This window comes from Gopherus flavomarginatus, chromosome 12, assembly GCF_025201925.1.
Source record: "Gopherus flavomarginatus isolate rGopFla2 chromosome 12, rGopFla2.mat.asm, whole genome shotgun sequence".
Lineage (NCBI taxonomy): Eukaryota > Metazoa > Chordata > Testudines > Testudinidae > Gopherus > Gopherus flavomarginatus.
This window is the reverse complement of record NC_066628.1, coordinates 49,512,105-49,536,602: the sequence shown is the minus strand read 5'-3', so window position 1 is coordinate 49,536,602 and position 24,498 is coordinate 49,512,105. Positions and strand designations below refer to the sequence as shown.

The following is a 24,498-nucleotide window of genomic DNA, read 5'->3' as shown; positions in this document are numbered from 1 at the left end:
GGGGAGTTTGTTCCAAGGGTTTCTTACACTAAGGAGCTGCTTCAGTGCCATGAGAAAGCCCCCACTAGCAAACCAGCATGGGCAGGCCCGAGGCTCACGCGCCACAGACCAGCAGGGGCAGGCTGGTGTTCTGATGAACCCTGCAGCAACAAACCAGAGAATACCTGGTCTCCTACAGCAACAGGTGGGCTACCCAGAGTATCTCCTAAGGTCACGCAAGGCTCAAGGAGGGGGAAAGCAAGACGCAGTGGTTAACCTTTTCTCACCTGGCTCCCCGCCACCCCCCTTGCCCACTGAAGGTAGGGATTGATTCTGGGACTGGGTTCTGTTTCCCCCCATTTCAGCGTTTAGTTTTGGCTATGCCAGCGCCCGGTAGCTTCTGGGGGTTGCAGCTGACAACCGGGAGCAGGAATTGTAGTGCTCCAAGGCAATTTGCCATGTCCAAGGGGAGGGTCCCCAGGGTGCATTTAAAAACTCTTCTTCTTGGGCAGTCCCAAGGGAGGGGGTTTTATTGGCTGCTTTAGATTTTAAAGGAAAGCCAGAGTGACCCCTAATTAAGGCCAGTGGCCCCTGTGGGGTGGGGGGCCGCTGGAGTGCTGGGCAGCCCAGCCATATTCAGATGCCCAGCAGGAGCACTCTTTGTGGGCACATGGGCCCAGCGGGTACAATTCTACCTGGGCTTCCCTAGCACCTTGGGAAGCAAGTGATTCAATGCAAAACCAGCAACAAAGGAAAGCAAGTGTAATGGTATGAAAACACCTTGCTCTTTGCTTTTTAAAGGGCATCGAGAGAAAACGCTCCTGGAAGATTTTGCTTGTTGTATCCCAGTCTCCCATCACAACACTTAGCAAGAGGATTTCAAGAGAGACGCTGCCAAGTATCTTCCATTCACACCTAATGTGGGAAAGGGCAGCGCGAGCTTCCTCCATACGCTGCTCTGCCAATGCACCTCATTCTTAGCTTGCAGGCGCCTCCTTGCTAGCCCAGCTCTGCCAATACCCCTCAATCCTGACCTGCAGCCCCCCAGCCACACCAACTTTTAGGTTAATTTCTCTTTAGACTGGACACCGGGGGCTTTGATGAAATGCCCCAAAATCACAGCCACTTACTCTGACCTGAGGCAGGATTTGAACTTGGATCTGCCAGGGTGCCGTCCCCTGCTCGCCCACCCACCCTGAATGCTCCTGCCCTACCTGTTCATCCACTTTATGAGCTATGAGAGTAGCTCCTTCCTCCAGCTCAAGCATGCTGATCGGCCGGATCCGAAGGGCCACCTGGAAGACAGTGAAGAGAGCGTGAGAGATGCGGGCAGCCAACGAAGCCAGTGGAGGGAAGACAGAAGAGACGGGGAATCGGCACCTGCACGTGAGCCATGGTGCCGCCTGGCACGGAGAGTCTCCAGAAGTTCCTAGCACTTAGGAAGCTGGCTGAGTGCGAGCCGCCCACCTGGCGCAGCGACTGTGCTGCCGATGTCCATTCCCCACCCCACGCCTCACCGGAGGCATCGCCTCTCTAGCGAGGCAGCGCAGAGGCCCTGACGCACCCTCCCCGATGGCCACGCACGCAGCAATTACAGCTTTTTCCTGGAAGAAAGAAAACACCGCTGGGAGCAGATCAGCGGCTCCGGCTGCACACACCAGCCCTGTCGCGAGTTTAAAGCGACAGCTTCAGCCAGTCTGTCCACAGAGGGGCTTTTCCCTCCCTCTAACCCTGAGCTCTTCACTGCCTGGCCAGCTGCTGGAAGGTCTGGGCTGCAAAAAACTTATCAAATCCATCAGTTAGCGAAGCTCCCCTCTAGCGGTTTGATCCATCAGCCCAAGGTGTATTCAGCACGCTTGGGTTTTGCAGAAAGGTTTGGTCTGTGAGAGCTCAGGTGCTGACGGCTAGTGATTCCTGGTGCAGCTGTGGAAACCAGACAGAGTAGCCATGTCCTGACTAGCTCCCCAGACACTGTGGCATTGGTTCTCTGCTTCGCCTCATTCACCCCATGTGTGTTTCACAGCTGAGTGGGTCCCCTGCCTGTCTGGGGCAGAGTTGCTATAATGGTCACGTTCCCTACAAAGGGACCAGGAGCTTGGGAAGAGGCCAAGTCCCACCCAGAAAGTCCAAAGCCAAGTGGCTTGAGATGTAGGGCTCAGTTCTGGGCCCTCACTCATCCCTGGTGCTCATGGGGGTGAGGCGTGGGCACGGAGGAGAGGAGTAGCCCTATATTTGGGAGGGGGTCAATTCAAGTACTAGTGGGTGTCTGAGCCCTGGAAGTGCCCACAATGTGCCAGGTGCTTTCTGTATGCCAGGACACAGCGCCAAGGTCTTCATCACCCAGTGGCAACACACCTGGATTTGTAACCTTTTGTATCCTTCATGTTGAAAGGGTCCCAATGAATATTAAGTTGTTAAAGATAAAGATGCAATAAAACCCAACTTAGCTTTCAAATTTGAGCCCCTAGGGAGGCCACAGAACATTTAGGTCGTAGAGAACCACTAGGAATGAGCCAACCAAACTTTATTTAAAAAACTGATGGTGAAGCAAACAGGCATGCGATTTCCACACACATAAAGCTACAGTTATACTCCACTCAGCAGTGAAATAGTCTATCAGTGGGGTCACAGCGTGAAGTACAGTCTTAGAATCCCAGAGCCTCACCGGATCCTTTGGATGTTAATTGCCACTCACTGCAATTTAGCAAAACTGCTCCTTGTCTGCTCCATGATCCTACTAATTAATATGAATCTGCCCTTTACCTTCATTCTGTCTCCACCACTGCACTTTATTTACCTGAACATCTGCACCAGCGCCCTTCCCATACTGCCAGCACCGAAGCATTTCAATAAAACATTCACGATTCTCAACAACACTCATTAGAAACCTCGCATGAGCAACTCACAACCCAGGAACCCAACCATGGGGACTGGCCATTGTTAAGATAAGTTCCTGTCTGCATCCTAAAAGACTTGCCCATACCGGTATTGCCCTGGCCTCTTCCTTTGTCAGTCAGTGTTAAAGGCATTCTGAACTATATGCATTTCCTCACCTTTTGGGGTCGAAACCAGACTTTCAGGCACCTGCTCCCCTACTTGGTGTAAACTTTGCTTGTACCAATCAGAAACGAACACACACAGTTTTTGGGCCCCGTCCCCTATGACACTTCTATGATGTCACAGTGGGTATTTTAGGCTGGTCTGCCATGTGCAAGCAGAAGAGGAGAAAGAAAAACGAATCCTGTGTACCTTGTGCACACCCGTAACCGAGCCTGATCACCTCGAAGCCTCTCTCAGCTCACGTGTTTTAAGCAGAGTTTCTACGTTTGCCAGTCGTTATGAGTTGGTTTGTATTCGTAAGTATTGGTTATTACTAAATGCTGCATCTGTGTTTATAAATATTGTTTACTGCATCTTTGTTTATAAATATTGTTTAATAGTACATACTTTAGCCATTGTATGTTTTAAGTTCCATTAACCCTATTAGCTAATCATACACTGCTCCCCTACCCCTTGTAACTATCCCCAATAAAACTTTTAATTAATTAATTTTAGTTGTGTGTGTGCCTGCAGTTTGCATTGTGACCCAGACCCTCCTTGCATCCCTTACCTATACAGTCTATTGCCACGTGCAGCCTGGTAAATAACAGCTCTGCATTTTTCTTTCGCCCCTAAAAGTATGTGGCAATCTACATGATGTCACGAACAGGATGCACGGAGGTTGGGCCATGCCCATGGCGCACTGCAGATTGTGCAGATAATGAAACTGAACAGTTCCAACATTTGCAGTTTCACCTTCTTACTAGCCAAAATTCGACTAATCCAAAAATAGAATGGATCTGTTCTCTTGGCTCGGGCAAAACTCTAAAAGGTTATACTGTACCATTAACCATGGCAGATATGGGATGCCTCCTTCGGTGCCACCCGAGCTTTAGGAGTCAGCCAGCCGATTGTTCCCTGCAGCCTCAGTGCACGGAGACTGTGGAAAACCTCGGTGCTGCAGATCCCTCTCAACTTTGGAGAGAATGTAGCCGCATTGTTAGAAAATCTGGAGGCACCGTTTCCAAATTAATTCCCCCACCTCGGGTAATACCTGCTGATCCGGCACATAAATTATTATGCCAAATGATAAAAGAATTAAATTTGATTAAGAAAACCAAAAAATTGCGACCCGATGAATATAAATCTGAGGATGTTTCCACCGTCCTGTTTAGCATGATATGCAAGGCCCTCGATCTGTGTTCTGTCCTCCACGGAGGCACAATGTCTGCAGCTAAACAGGCAGCCCCAGGCTCTCCTAAAGGTAATAGTGAGAAGAAGACAGAAAAGGTAGAGCCCATCACTACCCCCCCCCCAAGTCCCTCTTGGAAAATTTTGCCCCCCCCATATGAAGCTCCTAAAACTCCTCTGTATCCAGCTCTGCCAACAGCCCCAGAATGTGCAGAGTCTGAAACCGTAGCAGAAGCTTTGCCTATTGCAATAACTAAAACTAAAACAGACGCACAAACAGGCAACACCACGCAGGTTACTGAACTGCGAACACGTACTAAGGCCGAACTTAAAGAGTTTTTAAAGGAAACGCAACGAAAAGCCGACGAGGCACCCATGGTTTGGGTCGGGCGGCTAGCCTTAGAACACGGAGCAGAATTGGTGGACCGCGAGGAGGCTGGCACCTTAGCCAAAACGGCCAATTGGGCACGAGGCTTCCCGGGTCACGCTTTATTAAATAATCGCATTTGGCCACTTACCACCCCGGCAGCTGCCATTTTAGCAATGAAAGGCAGTTTTAAAGGATTATATATCCCTCCGGGAACTTTAGTTACTCCACATGATCTAATATGGGCAATTGCAGGAGCTTCCATAGCCCTGTGGGATCCAATACAAAATCCACTTAATTTACCTATTCAACAGCAGTTGGTGGCCACACCCTTTATACACGTTACTGATCCCACCCAAATTCCTGTCTCAGCAGAGGCGGTTAATTTGGCATTAGAAGCTGCCCCTGGAGCTGACACCGGTGCCATGCTGCACTTGCATGCGGCCATTCGCAGACCCATCTTAATGTTATTTGAAGTGGTTAGTAAAATTAAGTTGTTACTGCCACCCCCGCCTGTTGTTCTCCCAGTTGATTCACCATCAAAAAACCCTCCAAAAAGTCAGTTTAATCCCCAAAAATATCCTGAGCGAACTAAAACTGAGCAGGCACTATTTGGCTTCCTTCTTAACAAAGGGATCCCCAAAGAAGCCCTGCGTAAAATGTCAAACCAAGAGCAGCAAAATGTAGCCGAACAGCTAGGCTGGAAAAATTGGGAGGACTATGTTAGGACAAAAAACGAATAGGGGCCGGATGCTGCCCGGCCCAAATTAAAAATCCCACCGATGAACGCCCATACGCCACCCTGTTAGTTAACGGTGACACCCCCACTTCCTTTTTATTAGACACTGGAGCTCAAGTTAGCGTTATTGAGCCCAACGTTCCCCACTGTCCTACTGGCTCCTTTATGTTTGTTCAAGGTCTCAATGCAGTACAAGAAAAACCCGTGGTTTGGGTTACCATGCTAACTTGTACCTTCCCAGAATGCTCTGCTTCCAACTTACCTTCAACACTCTTGCACGAGCAACTCCAATTTCGCAGACTCCTGTGCACTTTGGCTGAGTTAGTCTCCATCCCTAACGTCTACTTATCTCTTATCCCAAACCACCCGAGAGGCTCCCCGCTGTAAAACTGGCAGAACCCAACCTGCAGCAGAAGCTTGGTGAGTAGCTAGAGCCAAAAGCCGAGGTCTTTGGACTCATTTGTAGCAAATACTGCACCCCCAGACCTGTGTGTTACCCCCACACCAGGCATGGCTTCCTAGCGAAGGCCAAGCTGAGTTGGGCACTTAAACATTGTCTATGTTAATGAAGCATCAGTGTGTGAGCACGATCAGTGGGCCGCGGCGCTGACCAGAATCTCTTGTATGAACAGATCAATAAATAGCATCTTTCCAGCCACTAACGCACATCGGCACACGTGGGAATTGTGTGGGGAGCATCACCTGAGCCCTGCTATGGGGGCAGCACCACAACCCCACAGTGCAGACGGACACATGGGTTATTGACACTGACACGCTTACTCAGAGACACTCCAACACAACCGTACAACAGAAACTGTCTTTCCCCACAACATACAAACCAAGACAGGGCTGCGGGGTGGAGAGGGGCTGGTCATAAGAGCACTGAGCTAAAAGTCCAGCCATATCATTATGCCCTATGGGAGATTACACTCCGGGGCATGCACACCTACACACTGCACACCCAGCGTTTGCTGCTTGCACACACACACACACACACACGATACAGCATCCAATGCACACTTTACAATGTGCACTGCTTGGCCTCAGATCCGACAAGCGCCCCAAAGGAAGTTGAGGACACTCGGTATCATCCAAGATTGGGCTCTTATTGTTCCTCTTACATTCTTTGCTCTGCAGTATCTTTCTCCTTCTGTTCTGAAAAACAGGAAATCTGGAGAGGTGCTGGGATTTTTTAGAAGACAGTTTTACTGCTCTCCAGTAAACAATTCCTTTAAAAATACTGACATCATCCTCTATGAATCTATGAATCTTTGGTTTGTGAGTGTGTGATGCTGCTGCAATTCATGACAGCAAAGTGTAGGAGGACAAGGGATGTAAAATCCAGTCCTAGGATGGAGGCTATAGCTAGTACTTTAATAGACTCACAAAGGAATATATATTAGTACACACACACACGCACACACACACACACTCTGGAGGTCTGTAGCACTGAGCGTCCCTGACCCACACTATGTGGCTTTATTCCAGGTGTGTAAGAGCTCCAGGGGGTTTTACACACACACACACGTGCATGTCAATCAACGTACTGCTCCATACACCTGTACATTACCCAGGCATGCACACATCCTTTCCCCAGCTCACATACAGGTTGTCACAGTGTACAACAGCCGCAACGTTTCAATCAACAAGGGCTCTATTACTGCAGGTTCCCTCTAGGCACGAGCGTGGGCACAGAGGGCCGACTGCAGCCCAGTCGTTACATACAAACACAGCTAGAGACTCTTACAGTAACTTGACCCAGCGGAGCCGGGGTATTTCCAGACTGAGCAGGAGGCAAGGGACGACTAGCGCCCACCTCCCCACCCCTGGACCCCCAGGCCCTGAGGCCCACATCCAAACTCCAGCTTTTGCTCCAGTTCTGACCAGCCACCCGGCCCTTATTACCCTGCCAGACAGGACGCGAGCATCATTAACCAGCAGGTACCAGGTAGGCAGTGCGGAGGGGAATTCCCCACTCTCCCCGGGTTCCCTTGGTGTGCCACCGGGCATCACTGGGCACCGCTGGCAGCCAGTCCCTGCCAGCCCTCCCCCCTGCCCTGAGCGCTAATCAAGTGACAGAAAAGAACTTACCGTGAGTTGCTGGTCTCTGGACTCCTTCCCCTCCTTCATGATCCTGGCAGGTGCACAGAGGGGCTAGAGGGGCAGGCCAGCAGCTGGCACAGGCATGGCTCTCAGGACCCCGTGCCCGCCACTTCCCAGTGCCCCTCCACAGCCCGGTCACTTACATCAGCTGTTTCCTAAACAACCTGAGCCTTAGGCTAATCCTCCCAGCGACAATGGGGGGGCGGACGACGTCAGCCCTGCCTGCCCCTTTCCCATCCACGGGCTCCGGGCCTTTTGTCCTCACTGCCCCCCTGGAGGCGACAGAGCCCCGAAGGGCTGGGGTGCAGCATTCCTGCTCCCTTCGGGAGCTCTGCCTGGGCTACGCTCAGGAGGGGCCCTGCCCTGCTGCTTTCGCTGCCTGTGGGATCTCGCCGGGTCCCCTGGAGATCTTCAAACAGTACACAACAACCGCAGCGCGGCAGGCTCCTGTTGACACAATAGCACACAAGCAGCTGGGCTGGGCTCTGCTTTGCTCAGTCGCCTTCTGGCAGCAGGTATAGGGTGTGGGTGTGTGTGTGGGTGTGTGTACATGCCCTGCAGCTCTGCCACAGGGGAGTTGGGTGTGTGAACTGTGTGTATGCAGGAAGCGGGCATGCATGGCGTTGGGCATGAAGGGTGGCTTTGCGGGAAGTGCCTGGGTGCTGTGTCTACATTCTTACTGCACCCCAGGCCACGTCTGCACTGCACACCGCTGGTGGTGGCATGTAGGGGGGGTTCACAGCAGGCCGGGTCCACACTGCAGTGTGGCAGGGGAGGCAGAAGGACACTACGCTGCTAAAACCAGCCGTGTCCATGGCGGAGGCACCGCTTGGCCATGCTGGGGACACACGGTCTGCACGGCTATCAATGTCTGTGCTGGGGATGGCGCAGCGTGTGCAGTGTAGATGCACTTTTAAAGAGAAAACACCCGTGCTTTTGCATGCTTTGAACCTGTGCTTGCTCGCCCAGCTGGGGTCCATCTAGGTCAGGGGTTCTCAAAATGGGGGTTGGGACCCCTCTGGGGGTCACAAGGTTCTTACATGGGGGGTCACGAGCTGTCAGCCTCCACCCCAAACCCTGCTTTGCCTCCAGCATTTAGAATGGTGTTAAATATATAAAAGTGTTTTTAATTTATAAGAAGGGGTCGCACTGAGAGGCTTTCTATGTGAAAGGGGGCACCAGTATAAAAGTTTGAGAATCACTGTTCTAGGTTATGACCTCTGCAGAAGGTTTATGTGTGGGGACTGTCAGGGGTGGAGAGAGAGTTGGGCTAAAAAAAGGTGTAAAAATCATGAAGCTGCTTCCAGTGTAGACGCAACTTAGGGCTAAAAAAGGGAGTAAGTCTGGAGTAAGCTAACAGTGTAGACGCACCTTGAGAGAGTGAGAGTAGGGGGAGAGTGTGTGTGGGTAGAGGGGCATGCATCAGTCTCTCGCTCACAGGACTCTCCTCTGAAGTTTCACTCCCAGTTCTCTGGCTCAGCGCCGTGACAGACTTTTGTCATGTGATGGAACCATGAGCATTGTGTGCATCACATTCACCACTTAACACCCCTTCTTTGAGCCCTGCCAGCCAGTGTCTGTGTGACGTGGAGAAACAGAATGGAAAGATGCTACAAATCATCAGCAGGATTTAATCAATAGCTTGGAAGAACACAGGCCAGCCAGAATCCAGATGTACAGGCGGTTTCAGACTCAGAAATCAAACCAGGCTCTTTTGAAATAAACCGAATCAGACATGTTCCCCCAGAGGGAGGCAGCAGCTGTCCCTACACAGAGCCCCAGTTGGACAGGACAGTAAGAGGCGCTGTGGGGATTTGACTGGCACCAGTGTGGCCTCTGGGGGCAACTGAGGATTCATTTGCAGGTTCGTTAAAGGTGTCTATTTCAGCAGAAAACGGTGGCCGTTTGCGGAGCTGGTGTCAAGCTCAGATGGAGGCGGGCAGGGCTGCCCATCTTAGATCACCCGGCGACTGCGGGACAGCAGGCGACCTGGCTTCTGGGCAGAGTGTTTTATTTCCCATAAAATCACTTGGTTGGTTTCCCAAGCAGCAAATACACCCAGCGTCTGAGTGTGACGGGAAATTGAGGCCTGGCCTCTTGAGGGGATCAAAGATTCCCGGACATATCTACCAAAAGGAAGGATCCTGTCCAAATCTCTCTCTGGACATTACATGCTACTAACCTAACTTCCCTGGCAACCTCCAACAGAAAAGGACTCTTCTCTTCCTGCCCTCAGACTGCTGGGTGGAGTTGCTGTGCACCTCGTTTCACCCCAGAGCTGGCTGCATCACATGCGATCCCAGCAGCACACTCTGGTGGCTGTTCAGCTGCCCCAAAGTGCCGCTGGGTTTCTAGGGCGCCTGGCCTTGGAGCAGGAATTCAGCCTCACAGCCTCTGCATCATCCCCCTTTACAGCGTGAGAAAGTGAGGCACAAGAAGGGGAAATGACTTGTCCAAGGCCACAGAGAGCGAGAGGCAGAGCTGGGTGTAGAACCCAGGAGCCCTGGCTGCCCCCGACCCTGCACCGCACACCTACGACACTGGCTAAGGCCCAGGCGGCTGAGAGCTGGGAATGAACATGTTCCCCAGGGAACACAGCTTTGCTGGGGAGGGTTGAGGACTCCCCCCTCTTCTTAGCCTGGGCTCCTTTCCCAGCTGTGGGGCCAGACCCCTCCCCTCAAGCTAGGGCAAGCAGGAGGGAGGGAGAATCCGCACTGGGGAGATTGGGCTAGTGTCTGAGAAACTAGAGGGGGAGCGGTCTCCATCTAGACCGTACAGATTCTTTCTGCAGCGATACGGCCTTCCCTGTCCATCTGTGCACTCGAGCCCTCGCCAGGCTCACAACCTCTCGATCTCCGCAGCCTCCTTTCCTCTGGCCTCGCCACGTGCCATCTCCCTGCTTGTCTCCCGTCAATGATCCCGTCCCCAGCCTGGCACTTGAAGCACGGAGCCCCTCCGCCAGCTTGCCCTTCTCTAGCACAGCGGCTCTCAACCTTTCCAGACTCCCGGCCCCCTGTCAGGAGGCTGGTTTGTCCTGAGGACACCAAGTTTCACCTCACTTCAAAACTGCTTGCTTACAAAATCAGACACAGAAACATAAACGTGTAACAGCCACTTACTGACAAATCACTGACTTTCTCCTTTTTACCACAGAATTATAAAATAAATCCAGTGGAACATGCACACTGTCCTTCCATTGCAGGGTACAGTACATAGAGCAAGTCATGGTCTGTATGAAATGTTAGTTTGTACTGACGTCACCAGTGCTTTTTACGTAGCCTGTTGTAAAACTAGGCGAATATCCAGAGAGTTGCTGTCCCCCCAGCAGACCTCTGCGTACGTCCAGGGTATGCATACCCATTCTGTGCTTGTACAGTGCCTAGCGCACTGGGCCTCTGCTCCACCACTGGGCCATCTGGGGACTATGGTGACACAGAATAAACAGCCACAGTAACAGCACTCAGATGACCCAGGCATGGGGCAGGAGGGATTTCCCCTCTCTGGGGGAGGAGCTAGGGGGCAGGGATACTGAGGGACAGAGTTTGCTCTACCGGATGCAGTCAGGACTCCTGGGTAGTATTCCTGGCTCAGGGTGAGCCACTCCCTCGCTCAGTGCCTCAGTTTCCCCATCTGTACAAAGGGGATGACTACACCAACCCGCCTGAGAGGCCACAAGGAGAAGGGGCTCTGTACAAAAACGCTGGGTGAGCGGCCCGGAGAGCTGCTTTCACTTTCCCAGCCGCAAGCCATTGGAAAGGCCTTTCCGCAGGGCAATGCATGGGAGCCCCGCAGCTCTGGGCTCTCCCTGCGGAGCAGCAGCTTCAGGAGAAAGCTCCTGCCCGGAACAGACTGAAGTTACAGCCACGAATGTGCAGCAGTCTCCCCATCCCCGGCTGAAGTTTCTAGCCATGTCTGCAAATTACCGAAGCAGCGCACATGTATTTATACAAGGGGGCTTTGCTTCTGCCATGATCATCTTCCTGCTGTTGCTACACAGCCACTCAGTTCCCGCTTCTCCGGGGCACATGCATGCCTGCAGCCAAACACACACACGCAGTACATCCTCGTAGCCCTCCCCAGGAAGTATTCCAGCGCCTGGTCCCTTTGCTGTCAGCAGGAGAGTCGCGAGTTTGGAACCAGCCAATCAGTTCCATGACCCAAGTAGATCCCGCGTGGATGAGTGTCACAGGGGAACCTCGACAGACTAGACAGGCTGCCCCAGCTGCGATCGCTAGGCCTGGCGAGCTGGCACAGTGGCTGCAGGGTGCATGTTGGGATAAGGAGAGGAGCCAAGTGTTTGACCAGGAGTGTTTGGCCTTTTGTCATGTCATAAAACCACCTGCTTATTGAGGGGAAGGGGAACGTCCACGCTCCTGTGGGCAGGTGGGTGAAGGAGAGCAGGCGGAACAGAACACGGCACAGACCTCCAGTGGCGGCTGCTGCTACTCAGCCTGCGGGTCTGCGTAGGGGAGACAGCACGGTGTCTAGGCAGACAGCGGCGCCCGGGGAATGGCTGCCTGCCTCCTCCATCGGTCCAGGATGCAAAGCAGATTGCAACATACAGATCCCGCCACCCTGATGTCTGTCGGACCCAACCAGACATGGCTTAAAAATGCTGCTGTTTATTAATCCAGTCTGTCTTGTAGAAAAGATCAAAAATGGAAACAACCTGCACTGGTACAAGAATAAATTAAGTGTGACTGTGCGAGCCACACGCCAGGCTCACTCCTCCTGCGGAGAGAGAACAGTGGTTAGGCCAAGGAGGGTCCCCTGGGGCCCAGAGTCTCCTTCCATAGACAGCATCCCAATGCCCTGCCAGCCAGGGGAGTGGGGTTCCAGATCTGTTACAGATGCAATGAGCAGGCTCACAAGACAGCAGAGCTGAATCCACCCTTCCTCTTTCTGACTCCACTGGCTATGCTGTCATCATGCAGGACGCCTGGGTCTGAGCACTGCACAGGATGGAGGCTGACAGGAAGCCTCCTCTCCATGCCGGCCCCAAGGCAGCTGACCGAAGGGATGGGATGGCTGCCTCAAAGGGGGCCGCCCAAGAAGGCTGGCTGCACGGAGAGGTAGTGTTAGCTGCTCACGTGCAAGGGGAGAGGGGAAGTTCATAGAGAAAGAAGCAGCAGCTGAGAATAGAGGGCTGGGCACAAGCTCCCAAGCCAAACCCGCCTGGTGTCCTTAGGAAGGGGACTGACCCCACAGTATATCCCGAGTGGGGCTGGTTGGAAGGAGAAAGATGGGCTCCTCTCACTGAGAATACAAACCCTTCTTTTCCCACAGCACCCAGGGCTCCAGCTACACTCTGGGCGCTGCCATGTGGGGGACCCAGTTACCCAGTTCCCTCCTGCAGTGCAGGCGAGATGGACTCGTGTTCCCCAGCTGTGCTGCAGCATTAGGCTTTGTACGGCTGGGACAGGGGTGTCCCTAATTTTGGCTCCTGTGTGAATGTCACATGGGGATTGGCAAGTGACTGGCAAATTGAGGTGCTCAGAGGAGGGACACTGAAAAAAGCCACAGGGTGCAGCGTGGGGGCTTTTCAGGAGTCGGGGGGGGGTAGAAAGGGAATCAGTCTATGGTAGGGAAAAGGGGGTATCCTGGGGTGTATCCTGACCTTGTAGGGGCCTTCATCCTCGTTTTCATCTGTAACTTCCTTCTCCTGAAAGGAATAAGGAGATCATTGCATTCCAAGTCCCCAGGCATGGAAAACCTGCTCTTACGGACCCTCTTTCTCTCTGAAACAGGCTCCTTGCCCAGCTCTGCTGCCTTGGCTTTTGACCAGTGAATACTTAGAAACGCTATCAAAATCAGCCCCCCATTCTTGTGGAATCTGTGCCAGCCTGGTAGAGTTCCCCAGAACAGGCAGCGCACCGGTAAATGGGACAGTGCAGTCAGTCAGAAATCAGCTTCTCCATAGAAGTGCAGTTGACACTGTCAAACAGCCTGTACTTTCATGGGGGGGAAGCCAGTACTGGAGAGTTTCGTGAATAACTGCAGTTCAGTGACAATGGTGTGAACAACGCAGTGCCAGGCTCACTTCCATCAAACCTACACTCAGCTAAGTGACTGTCAGAGGATCGGGGTCCCTTGCAATGAAATGAAAGCAAAGGCAAACAGACCATTAGCCTGCAACAGCAGTCTGTTCCTTGGGCTCTCCCTGCCCTGCTGGGTGAATGCCATGTTCTCAGACAGGACAGCTGATATAAATGTCACAGGTCTAAGACATGTGGCAGGACTGGTAGGTAGGGAAATCACCTCTGACTTTTAACTGAGTCCACATGATTTGGAATCAGCAAGTCCCTTATCACAGGGACCTGGCAGAGCAGAGCTGCACCTCCATTTGGTCTCCTCACAACATGTGATGTGCTGTGTCATTCCCCCGCCCACGGGCCTCCTAGACACCAGTTCCAGGATGCAGCACCATGGTCAGAGAGCCAGCCCTCCATGGCAGACCTTGTCTCTGTGCTACCTGGGCTTTCGACAGCTTGTCTGCCCGCTCCTTCCTCCTAATCTCTGCTTCGATGATCTCGAAGAACTCCTTCTGGACTCTGGCCAGCAGCTCCTCAGGCTTCTCCTCCTCCGTCTCCACCTTCACGTCCTCCTCCTTGCCCTCGGCCTTGGTGCGCTCCTTCAGACGCATCTCCCGGTGCCGGGCCTCCAGGATCTTCTCTCGCTTTGTCTCTCGCTCAAACATCTGAGAGGCACAGGGTGCAGAGAGGGCTAGGGCTCAGGGACCTGGGCCCCCAGCAGTAGGGCTGTGGGGAGGAATCCTGGGCCCTGAACTAAAGCAGAGCCCCTAGGAACCCATGCGGTTAACCCCTACAGCGTGGCCAGCTGCTCCCCTCCTGCCCCACAGCAGGCCTCGCTGCTCTGTGCACACATTAGCCATGCCCTCAGCATTCCTGCAATCCCCCTCCATCCAGGGATCAGCCACAGGTCTCCTTCACATAGCACGGGGTATGGAGTCCCTGCGAGTGGGCTCTCTGGTGCTTAGGTCCCTGCTGTGAAGCAGTTACACAGGGCGAGTGCGTCCTGGCGGATTAGGGCGCCTCGGGATGAGCTCCAGGGCTTAAAAGCTAGGCACCTCACCCTACTCCATGGGCCGTGACGAGGAGTTGCCACAGCGGCTGGGGGTGCTGGAAAAATCAGGTCACTTACTTAGGAACCCAAGTGTTTCCCCTGGGAGTGAATCTTTGTCTTAAAACTCCTCCACACACCAGGGAAATGGAGAGTGCCAGCCCCGCATAGCGCAGAGGCGGAAGGCTGGAGAACACAAGGGGCCACATCCCTGGTGTTAGTGAGACCTGGAATGCCACCAGAATGCCCCCTATTCTGAAGGACGGGCCCAGGATTGCCTACCTCTGTACCCCTCCTGACACTACACAGAAAGACCCTGTGGGAAGCCTGGACTACACCCACCGCTGCACCGGTTTAATGGCAGGTTTGATTTGAAACCCATTTCAGTTAAGCTGGTGCAACATTGTGTGTGGACGCTATTACCCAGGTTATCTACACCTGAGGGCAAAATGAAACCCACAGAACCAGACTTAAACAGATATAAGTGCATTCACACAGGACTTTGCACTGGTTTAACTAAATCTGGTTTTAATCCAATTGAAGTTAAACAGGGCAGCTTCTGTGTATAGACAATCTGGGTGCCTCAGAGCACGTACTCCCAAACCGCTAACGACCATCCATGCCAGCCGCTTGCATCGCACCAGTTCCTACTGGCAGACTTTATGAGGGAGATTGGAAGCGTCCGTGTTCAAAGCAGACCCTGCGCTCACCTATGGCAGCTACCGCAGCCAGGCCCATGCTGCCACTTGCAGCATAAGAGACACTCACCGCCGTGGCCAGGTTCTTCTCGTTCCTCTGCAGGGTACAGAGCCCGGAAGAGACCTCCAGCAGGGTCACTGTGCCCAGCTTAGAGCCGCAGCCAATGAAACGCCCGTTGTCCTGCAGACGCAGACTGAAGAGAGGCTCATCACAGACCTGGGGAGGAAGGACCAGTTGGGGAGTTTACTGCTTAGGTGCTGCCCATCACCAGAGAGTCAGGGCACCTGTGTCAGGGCAGGGGGGCCACACGGCTCAGCATGTCAGGACTGACTGACACAAGTGCCTCAGGCACTATCATTAATACTCACTGCAACTGGTTTTTAAAAGATGTTTTCGCTTATGTATGACATGGCCTAAATGGGGGAGGAGGGAGGCCTGGCTCCTGCAGACTGGAACGCCACGTGGCACCCAGATACTACGATGATAGGCACACTGGAAACACGGATATAGCAAAAGCTTGGTGGGAACAATTCTTTCCTCCAGGTTTGGGCAGCCCAAACAGTGAGATGCTGGTGAGTGCCCGTGTGTGCACCAGAGCTTACGCCGGCCACTTTATTTTCTGCATGGCCGGGCCGGCCAGGATGCGTTTGCTAGCTTGCTCCTGCTGCAGAGCTCCACACAAGCAACTCAAATCACTGCCTGGGTGCAGCCTCCCACCGGCCTCGGGAGAGGTCTGCGAAGCACCTGCCACATCCCTGCAATGGCTCAGATCCCCGCAGCTCCCACCCAGCGGGCGAGGAGGAGACACAAAGGGAAAAGAAGACGTGTTTCTGACCCAACCTTCACGCTGAGGGAGGGGTTGTTCTGTTTGAAGAGGAAGTCCCAGACATCAAGGGTCCCGTCCATTTTGGTTGTGAAGAAGACAGCTGGCCGGATGGTGCTCCAGCACCCGTCTGTTAGGTAAGCCATGTGGTACCTGCCAACAAATCCAGCAGCTCTCCGAACTCATTCACACCATTTGGTGCTGAAGAATCCACATTACAGAGCTATGCTACATTGGAGTAACTGCCACATTCCCCGAGTGCGTAGCATTGCTGTGCTAGATATGCTAGGCAGCTGCCTCTCATATATACGGGGGCTGAGACATACAGCTGGGCACAGAGTGAATCCAGGTCCCTTCACTCGTGTTCTGCTTCTGTCTTCATTACCTAGCTCTGCAGGGGGAAATCTAAAGAAACCTAATTGTCGGGGGAGGAACAATATCCTGCCACCACCACTTGCAGGGGCAGCAGGCGGGATTTCCAAAGCCCAATGATTCAGGCACTGAAGTGCCATTAAAATTAACTGAAAATTGTGTTCCTCTGTCACTGAGATACTCCTGAAACCCCATCCTGACCTATAAATCAGGGATAGAAACAGTAAGTGCAAAATAAAACCCATCACCTACTTGGTCCACATGATGGACGATTCCTTGCAGTCCTCAGACCAGATCCGAGCAGTCCAGTCCCCGACTGTCAGGAAGTTCTTGGGGAAGAAAGGGTTCCTTGCCAGGGCATAGATGGGGCCATGGTGCCCACTGTATGTGCCAACTATCTTTTCAGCAGGTGTCTTGGCCTTGCGGTTACAGGTGATCACCACGCCTTGTTCCGTCCCCACCATGAACTTAGTCGGCTGTGGTCAGAAACACAGTGGAAAGCAACTGTCACTGGGTGTGGGGATGCTCTTCCAGCAGGAGAGGATCTCCCACATGAAGGGCAGGTCCCAGCAAGGGGTTTGTTCTCCTCTAGATGAGTGGAGGGCGAGGGTGTAGTTGGATCCAAGTAATGCCCGTAGGAGTTATGCAGGCAAACTTTCTTCAACGGGCATCAAGAGGAGAAGTGAACCTGGCATTGAAAACTGGGAGATGTACTATTAACTAGAGTGCTGTGGACGAGATCTACTGTTCTAAGAACAAGCCCAACTCTGGCTTCCCGAAGCTGGCAAAAGTAGTGTGGAATCCGCTGACGATCAAGTGACTGCCTAGAATACTGGCATTTCCCTGGACGTGCACAAGTTATTTTTTTTGCCTGCACTTCATGTACTGTGTATATAAACTGAGGTTACATTTCTTGATGCCTTGCTGGAGAGATGGAGTCTCATCCAACAGGCCTTCCCCATCCCTACATTGTCATATACAGCTCGGCTCCTTTGTCTTCAGGGCTACACTTAAACCAAAGGCACTTCCACGGGGCTGAGGTTTGCTCTGCAGAGTCAGTGCCAAAGCAGCCCCCCAACTCTCAGCCCCTGCTGGCCTCATTGCTTTGTAAACATCCCAATGTTTGTGCACAGAGCAGGATACTTACCAACTGCAGCCCCCCACCAGCTCTGCGCAACCCTGCATTCTCAGCGATTACAGCACTGCTCGGCTGCCCATGCAGAGATAAAGATGCTTATCATGGCTAGGCCCCTGCTGGCTCTGGAGATTAGAGATCCCTTAGAGTCTACATCTGATTATTCCTGTCTCGGCATTATCCAACTGCAGCTATAGCGGGGAAAGGGAAGCCAAACCGCAACACTGGATAATTTACCCTTACTGATGGAGAACCCAGCAGGCTGCCCAGGGAAGAGCCCTATGTATGCTGCAAAAACGCTACTTTAGCAACAAACAACAATCTCACACCATTATCACCCCAGTCTTCTAACAGAGACCTTTAGTTGCATGCCAAGATCAGGAGAAAATCAATAAATTCCTGGTTTGTTAAGTCTGGTTCCATGAAGGAAATCCATGCTGTGCGCAGAGATTACCACCTGCAGCATTCAAGATGCTTTATGGCACTGGCCAGCCTCGCTCTGAAATTCAAGCAGATTTGTACACAACCCATGTGGGCCCACATCCTGCTCTCAGCACGGCAGATGTAAATCCAGAGTAACCCCATGGAAGTCAGTGGAGTTACTCTGAATGCAGACAGATGTGGTGCATGGTAATGAAGCATGTGAAGGGTGTGGAAGCTCAGGAAATCAACATGTTTGAGAAATATAAACCAGTGTGTAGAGAACCTGGTTTGCCTGCTGTACCCTACAGAATGCCAGGACCGTATGAGATGTCATACTAACTGGGCCTACAAACGTACCCAATGCGATGCTGGCAGGCCAGGTGCGAGCTCATGCCAAGGTCCCCGTTCTCAGTTAAACACTGACACTGGCTCAACAGGGTTCGTATTGTTAAAATAGGGATGAGAGTTTTACAAATGCATTTAGTGTTTAGACTTTATTGAATGCGCTTGTGACTTGCAGCCGGCATTAAGCTCACTTACAGCATCCGCGTCCCATATTGTAAAATAATATTTGAGGGGTTGTATTGTGAACCTCTTGTGACTGTGTCAATCACCAGACAGGAGAGACATATTAATGAGTTTCAGAGTAGCAGCCGTGTTAGTCTGTATCTGCAAAAAGAACAGGGGTACTTGTGGCACCTTAGAGACTAACACATTCATTTGAGCATAAGCTTTCATGGGCTACAGCTCACTTCTTCGAATCCATTAATTAGTGTGACAGGTTGATCTTCAACAGAAGGTGTCATGCCCTTCCCAACAGGAAAAGTCCATCAATATTAGATGGACTATCGTGGGATGCTGCAGCTGGAATTTCCCTACATACTGTCAGGAAGAGGACAAAAGACTTTTGCTGTTATTCTGCCTCCTCCCCAGGAAGATGAGCCATGGCTTGGACCCCACCCATCAGCTGAGCTTTGCAACCAAAAGAGCAGGTGAAGAAGAGAATAAAACCCCTAATGAAGAGGAACTGATTATCTCTGTGCTGCTTGGGACTCTGGGGAGGCAAGTTTTTCTAGGCATAAGCAAGAGATCCTCAGCCGCGTAGACTGAGTTAGCCCTAAACAACACGCAGAGCTTGCTTATTATAGAAGCTTCTATTATCTTTTGAAACTTAAGATTGTAATTCATTTGTGTTTTTATGTTTACCTGCTTTCACCATGTAAATAACCCATTAGTTTCCTCTTCTGAGTTAATAAATCTTTAGATAGTTTACTATAGGATTGGCTACAAGCGTTGTCTTTAGTGTGAGATCTAAGATGCACCTGACCTGGGGGAAGTGACTGGTCCTTTGGGGCTGGGAGTAACCTGACTACTGCTGTGATTCTTGGTGTAAGGGACCATCTATCACAAAGGCCGGCTGACTTGGGTGGTGAGACAGATCGGCGGATCCAAGAGAACTGTCTGTGACTCCATGTTACGGCTGTTATAGTGCCTGAGGAGTTTGCACTTGGTAATTGGTTGGTGAACAATAAGGGGTTCGTGCCCTGGTTCCTAATAGTCTGCCCTGAAATTGGTACTCACACTCTTCAGTCCCTGCAGAGAGGTTATACCCTACATGTCAGCTCAGCCGTCGGAAGTGTGTGAAAGTTCATAAGATGTCCCAATAACCTATAATAACAAGTGTTGATGGGGAAAGGTGCAGAGGCAGACAGACAGACTGAATCAGTCTAAACACAAAGGCCTCCTGATATAGCTCAAGGACTGTTATAAGATCACGCTGAGTAAATGAGAAAAGCGTGGGAACCAGAAATCAGTGAAAAACAACCGATGCGTCGGAAACTAGGCCTAACTGGTGGACAAAATAATGGAGAATGGGCTATTCTGCCCATCACAGCCTTTTGGGGTCCTTGAAGAAAGACTTTGGGAGAAAAACTGTCTGCTGGAGTGAGCTTCACCATCATGGCTACCATCCCCACCGCCTCTTGGGACTACCTTAATTCTTATCCTGAGAAATGTCCTGGCCAGAGCGGGGCAGAGAGAGGAACCCAGCTGATGCTGCCACCTCCCCCTGGCTGGACCCCAAACACCATCTGGGGTGTGTGTGTGTATCTCTCTCTCCCCACACCTCCATGTGTCCTTTTCCTTCCCTGCCTTATTTCTTCTCTTTCTGATCTCTCTCTTTCCTTCTGTGTAAGAAGAATCTGGCTTAGCCATTCCAAGACTGTACATTTTACAACACTGCTGACAGCCTCTGACCAAAAAAGCAGCTAAACAAAATGCCCTAAACAGCTCCATGCTGGTAAAAGTTTGCCAGAACTTGGGGTGGCTGATAAGACCATGTTCTGTGCCTGTGTTTGTCCAGCAGCGAGACTCAACATCAGAGACAGAAGCTGCATTTTCTATCTCTGCTGTTCTTTTCTCGCCCCCTTTTCCGGGCGTCTGTCATGTTTTGTCTAATAAAGAAAACGGGACTGAACTTTAACGACAACCACGACAATGCCAGCTCCAGCCCAGCTCCACTCACGTATTCTCTTTTCCCCCAAAAGAACAATTATTACCACCTTTAATGCCATCTCAGTGCCTGTCAAACAAAGGGGTTTCCCTTCAAAGACTCTCCAGCTACGGGAAAGGGAACAAGGGCTGTTTTAAAATGAAAGCCTCACTTAACACTTTACATTTCAAAGGCTTTCGCTGTTGCCCTTCTTTTCTGTCTCTTTAATAAAAGGTTAAAAGGATTCCTAACCCTGCGTTTACCAGAGTACTAAGTAAGCAAATGCCTCTGTATACCAAACCCCAGACCTCATTTAACACTGGTTAAGTCTCACACAGTAATTGTGGCCATTTATTCCACCTACATTAATACAACAGACATGTACGTTCCCTCCTCCCCATCCCCTTGGCCATAACCCAAGCCGGTGCCTAAGGATTCCACCACTGGGTACTTCTGCCCTGAAGCGTTGCATCCTGGCCACCATGCTTCTGGCCTAGGAGTACTGCACGAGCCTGCTAAGCTCCGCTCAGCACCCTGGGACACCTGGGGTCTTTGGAACAATAGCTACCACAGGACACTGCCTCCAACTTGATCTCTGGTGGGAAGGACAGCAAGCAGCACTTACCATGGTTGGTTCAAACTCCAGCGCGATGGCTCCTAAAGCGTTCTCCAAGACTCCTTTCCTGCTGATGTCCATCACCAGTGTCTCCGTGGGTTCGGTCAGCTTACGAATATCCCACCACAGGACCTGGCGGAGGGGATGGGAGACATCAGAGTGGCTCGCTCTCATAATCCCCCGTTTTTTTTTCTCGTATACAGATGCTGGCACTTTTACTACCCAGCATCAGGTAGCAGCTGGTCTTGAATCAAACTCATGAATGACTGGACCTGCAATGGCAGGACACACGTACACCCACGCTTCCTCTCTGTGGGAGGGGGGCAGTAGAGTGTCCTGGAGCAAACTAATTCTCCTCCGAGCAGAAACTGTCAGTGCTACCAAGTCAGACGTGGCCGTTGGTGATGCCAGGTGCTGGCTGTGCAGAGACCACAGACCACCTTTTCTCTTGGCCTTTACCTGCCCATCGGTAGAGGCGGAGAAACACTCTGTGCCGGTTTTGGATTGAAGCCAGATCATACCATACACGGGGTCCCTGTGGCTGAATTCTATGGTGGAAAGCTCCACCGGCTGTCCTCCTTTCCTGGTGTCCCAGTAAGCTGTGAAGGAGGAGAAGACCATCAGCTGTGTCATATACCCTGCCCCGCTCCACTGGTTGCAGCTCCCCGAGAGGACCTGGCAATTAACCATTCTCCCTAGTGTTTTGGTTCTGCTCCACCTGGCTCCCACGAGTTGTTTCCCCTCTCGGTGCTTGCTAACGGGATGAAGTGAACGGGGAGTTTGTCTTTCTTTGGCTATCACTTCAGCAGTGCCGCAGTGATGCCAGGAATAAGGAGAAGGGTTTGCAACTACCTGGCACTTATGTTGTACATTTCATCGCAAAAGAGCCATTAAACCAGCCACTGATTTGGGCCTCACCTACACTGGGGTTTTTAGCTGTCAATATAGTAATACACTGACCTAGCAAAACTGTTGCAACTCCTAGTGTGGATGGGCTGAATAAAGGCTAAACTGTGGGTTCCCCAGGGCAGCCTGAAGCTGGAGTAAGCAAGTCACTGATGCAGCTACGCCAGCAACCAAAAATTCCAGTGTAGGAAAGTCCAAGTGTCCCAACTGCCCTTGGAGAGGCAGGGGATGACCACTATCCCCAGTAGAGATGTATGCAGTGGTGCGGGTGCTACTCCAGCTGGGGATCTGGGTGCTTGGCCCTTCAAATTCAGGCCCCAAGGTCACATAGCAGGCTGACGTCAAACCACTGCCCAGCCTGTAACTCACGCACCCTCTAACGGCTCTGCAGGAGCACAAATCAGCAGAGGTCCTTGTGATGAACTAGGAATGTTCTTAATGTTTTCTATGAATACCGTGTTGGTGCCTCAGTGTCCCCATGGCAGTTTTTAAGTATCTGGCAGAGCAAAGGCCAGTGCACCTAAATGCCTGGCACTCTGTCTCCTAGCAACTGATGGCCTGGGCCCCTCCTCTGCAAAGGTGCCAACTGAAGGTGTTAGAGACAAAGAGATCAGGTGACCTCCTGGCCCGGGAAAGGAGCTGAGCAGAGAGGAGGGGCTGGAGGGGGTTGTTAGTTGGGAGCTGACTGGGGTCGAGGAGTGAAGTGCAGATGTGAGGGGTCTGGCTCACTGCCCCCCAGAATGGACCCAGCCGAGGGGTCCGGTTCGTTGAATCTACAAGCTCTGTTTTAGACCCTGTTCCTGTCATCGAATAAACCTCTGTGTTACTGGCTGGCTGAGAGTCACATCTGACTGCAAAGTGGGGGTGCAGGACCCTGTGGCTTCTCCAGGACCCCACTGGGTGGACTCGCTGTGGGAAGGGCACGGACGGGCAGAGGATGCTGAATGCTCCAAGGAGAGACCCAGGAGGTGAAGCCGTGTGAGCTTGTTGCCCTGAACAAGTCTGCTCCAAGGGAGAAGAGGCTCCCCAAAGTCCTGCCTGGCTTGGTGGGGAGCAGTTCCAGAGCATCGCCCGGTGACTCCGTGACAGTCCTGCATAAACAATGGGTATTATACACACACATCTCTGCATCAGACAGATGCTGCTGAGGAGAATCCCTAGCACAGCATAAAGGCAGCTCCCATTTTGGGTGTAAATGATTCCCCAGCCCTGCTTTTGCCAGGGTTGGGTATCTGGGTTGATCCTCTGCGGATGTGGCAGAGTGGCACTCGCTTGCTCTTCCTTGGTTATAATTAACCAATTGAATGTGACAGCGTGTGCTCTGCTGGGCCATCAGCTGCATGCCTGGGGAGCCCTGTGAAGGATGAGGTGAAATCGACTCTCTCTTCCATCACCTAGGGAGCGCATGATAATGTCCTTCTAATGCATGCCCTGCCAGATCAGACTGCAGCTGCAAAGGGCAGCGAAAACATAAAAATGAGCGTGATTAAATTGAAAGGCTTGCGTGGCTGAATAAATAATAGACTCTTACATGGATCTGGCAAAGGGGGAGCCCCTTTTAATGTTTAAAACAAGGGAACAAAACTTATTCTACAAATGAAATGAAGGTAATTATTCAGAGCTTTTCTCATACTGCCGTTCACTTCCCGAGGCACATCAGCGGGGAAGCGAGCAATAGCAGGTAAGCCTACCCACCAGCAGCTACCTGAGACACAGTGTTCTGTACAGCACGCGGGCTCAACAACAGCAGCCTCCTGTCCTCAACTCTAGCCTGCTTGATGACATGATGTATCTACAGCCATGCAGCTGGGAAGGACGCTCTGGTTAGCAAAGACATGCCAGGGCATCGCCAGAGAGAGCGACGGTAGCTATTTGAACACTACAGACCAGAGTCATCCCAGGGCGAGGGCGAGGGAGGTTCCCCCACTGACGTCAATGGGATACAGCTGGGCTACTGTTGACAATAAATAAAATGTTTATGGGTGTTGGTGGACTCAGTCCTGCTTCTAATGTCCGCATCTCTCTCACACACCCCTCCCGTCCCCACTGCACTGACTCCAGCAGGTGAGAGGCAGCAAGGACACACGCACACGGGCAGATTGGATGGACACAGAGACCCACCGGCCCATTCTACATAATGGGACTCAGTCACACTGGTGCCAGGCAGTGCGTGTAGAAGGCACAGGAAGCTCTTACTGACACTGTTTGGGCTGCACCAGTTGTATGGACAAGCCTGAGCCTCCAGTTCCCAGGGACTGCTGATTTCACTAGCACTGAAGTTACTTAGTAATTCAGAACATTCCACCAGCTACATCCATGTCTGTTTCCCATCTGGAAAGTACCTGACACGCTTTGAGGGATAAACAAATGCAATGGCCACCATTTTTAAAGTGGGTGTTCTAGGAAATAACATAGCCCCTTGTCCAGGGCGACCCACCTCCACCACTGTCAGAACGGGCTTCGCCTGGATCACTATCACATCACGGTGAATTATCTAGCCACGCAGCCTGCACGGACACCACCTGCTGCCTAATC

General features: G+C 51.9%; 2 protein-coding genes across 6 annotated transcripts in view; both read right to left on the bottom strand.

The window, feature by feature from the left end:
• Positions 1 to 7,871, bottom strand: part of KIF19 (kinesin family member 19) — a 33,899-nt gene extending 26,028 nt beyond the window's left edge. For 2 of the 3 annotated variants that reach the window (XM_050920799.1, XM_050920801.1), the window contains exons 1-2: positions 7,407 to 7,871; positions 1,194 to 1,274 (exon numbers count right to left, since the gene is read on the bottom strand). In XM_050920799.1, coding sequence (XP_050776756.1) covers positions 1,194 to 1,274; positions 7,407 to 7,445 — 120 coding nt within the window. In that variant the 5' untranslated portion in view covers positions 7,446 to 7,871. Of the gene's footprint in view, positions 1 to 1,193; positions 1,275 to 1,359; positions 1,431 to 7,406 lie in introns of those variants that run through there. The other variant, XM_050920800.1, reaches the window with a different exon arrangement.
• A 2,226-nt stretch (positions 7,872 to 10,097) lies between these two features.
• Positions 10,098 to 24,498, bottom strand: part of DNAI2 (dynein axonemal intermediate chain 2) — a 29,010-nt gene continuing 14,609 nt past the window's right edge. For all 3 annotated transcript variants that reach the window (XM_050920808.1, XM_050920809.1, XM_050920810.1), the window contains exons 7-14: positions 21,517 to 21,656; positions 21,067 to 21,189; positions 16,645 to 16,868; positions 16,038 to 16,173; positions 15,267 to 15,413; positions 13,891 to 14,115; positions 13,036 to 13,080; positions 10,098 to 12,149 (exon numbers count right to left, since the gene is read on the bottom strand). In XM_050920808.1, coding sequence (XP_050776765.1) covers positions 12,141 to 12,149; positions 13,036 to 13,080; positions 13,891 to 14,115; positions 15,267 to 15,413; positions 16,038 to 16,173; positions 16,645 to 16,868; positions 21,067 to 21,189; positions 21,517 to 21,656 — 1,049 coding nt within the window. In that variant the 3' untranslated portion in view covers positions 10,098 to 12,140. The remainder of the gene's footprint in view (positions 12,150 to 13,035; positions 13,081 to 13,890; positions 14,116 to 15,266; positions 15,414 to 16,037; positions 16,174 to 16,644; positions 16,869 to 21,066; positions 21,190 to 21,516; positions 21,657 to 24,498) is intronic.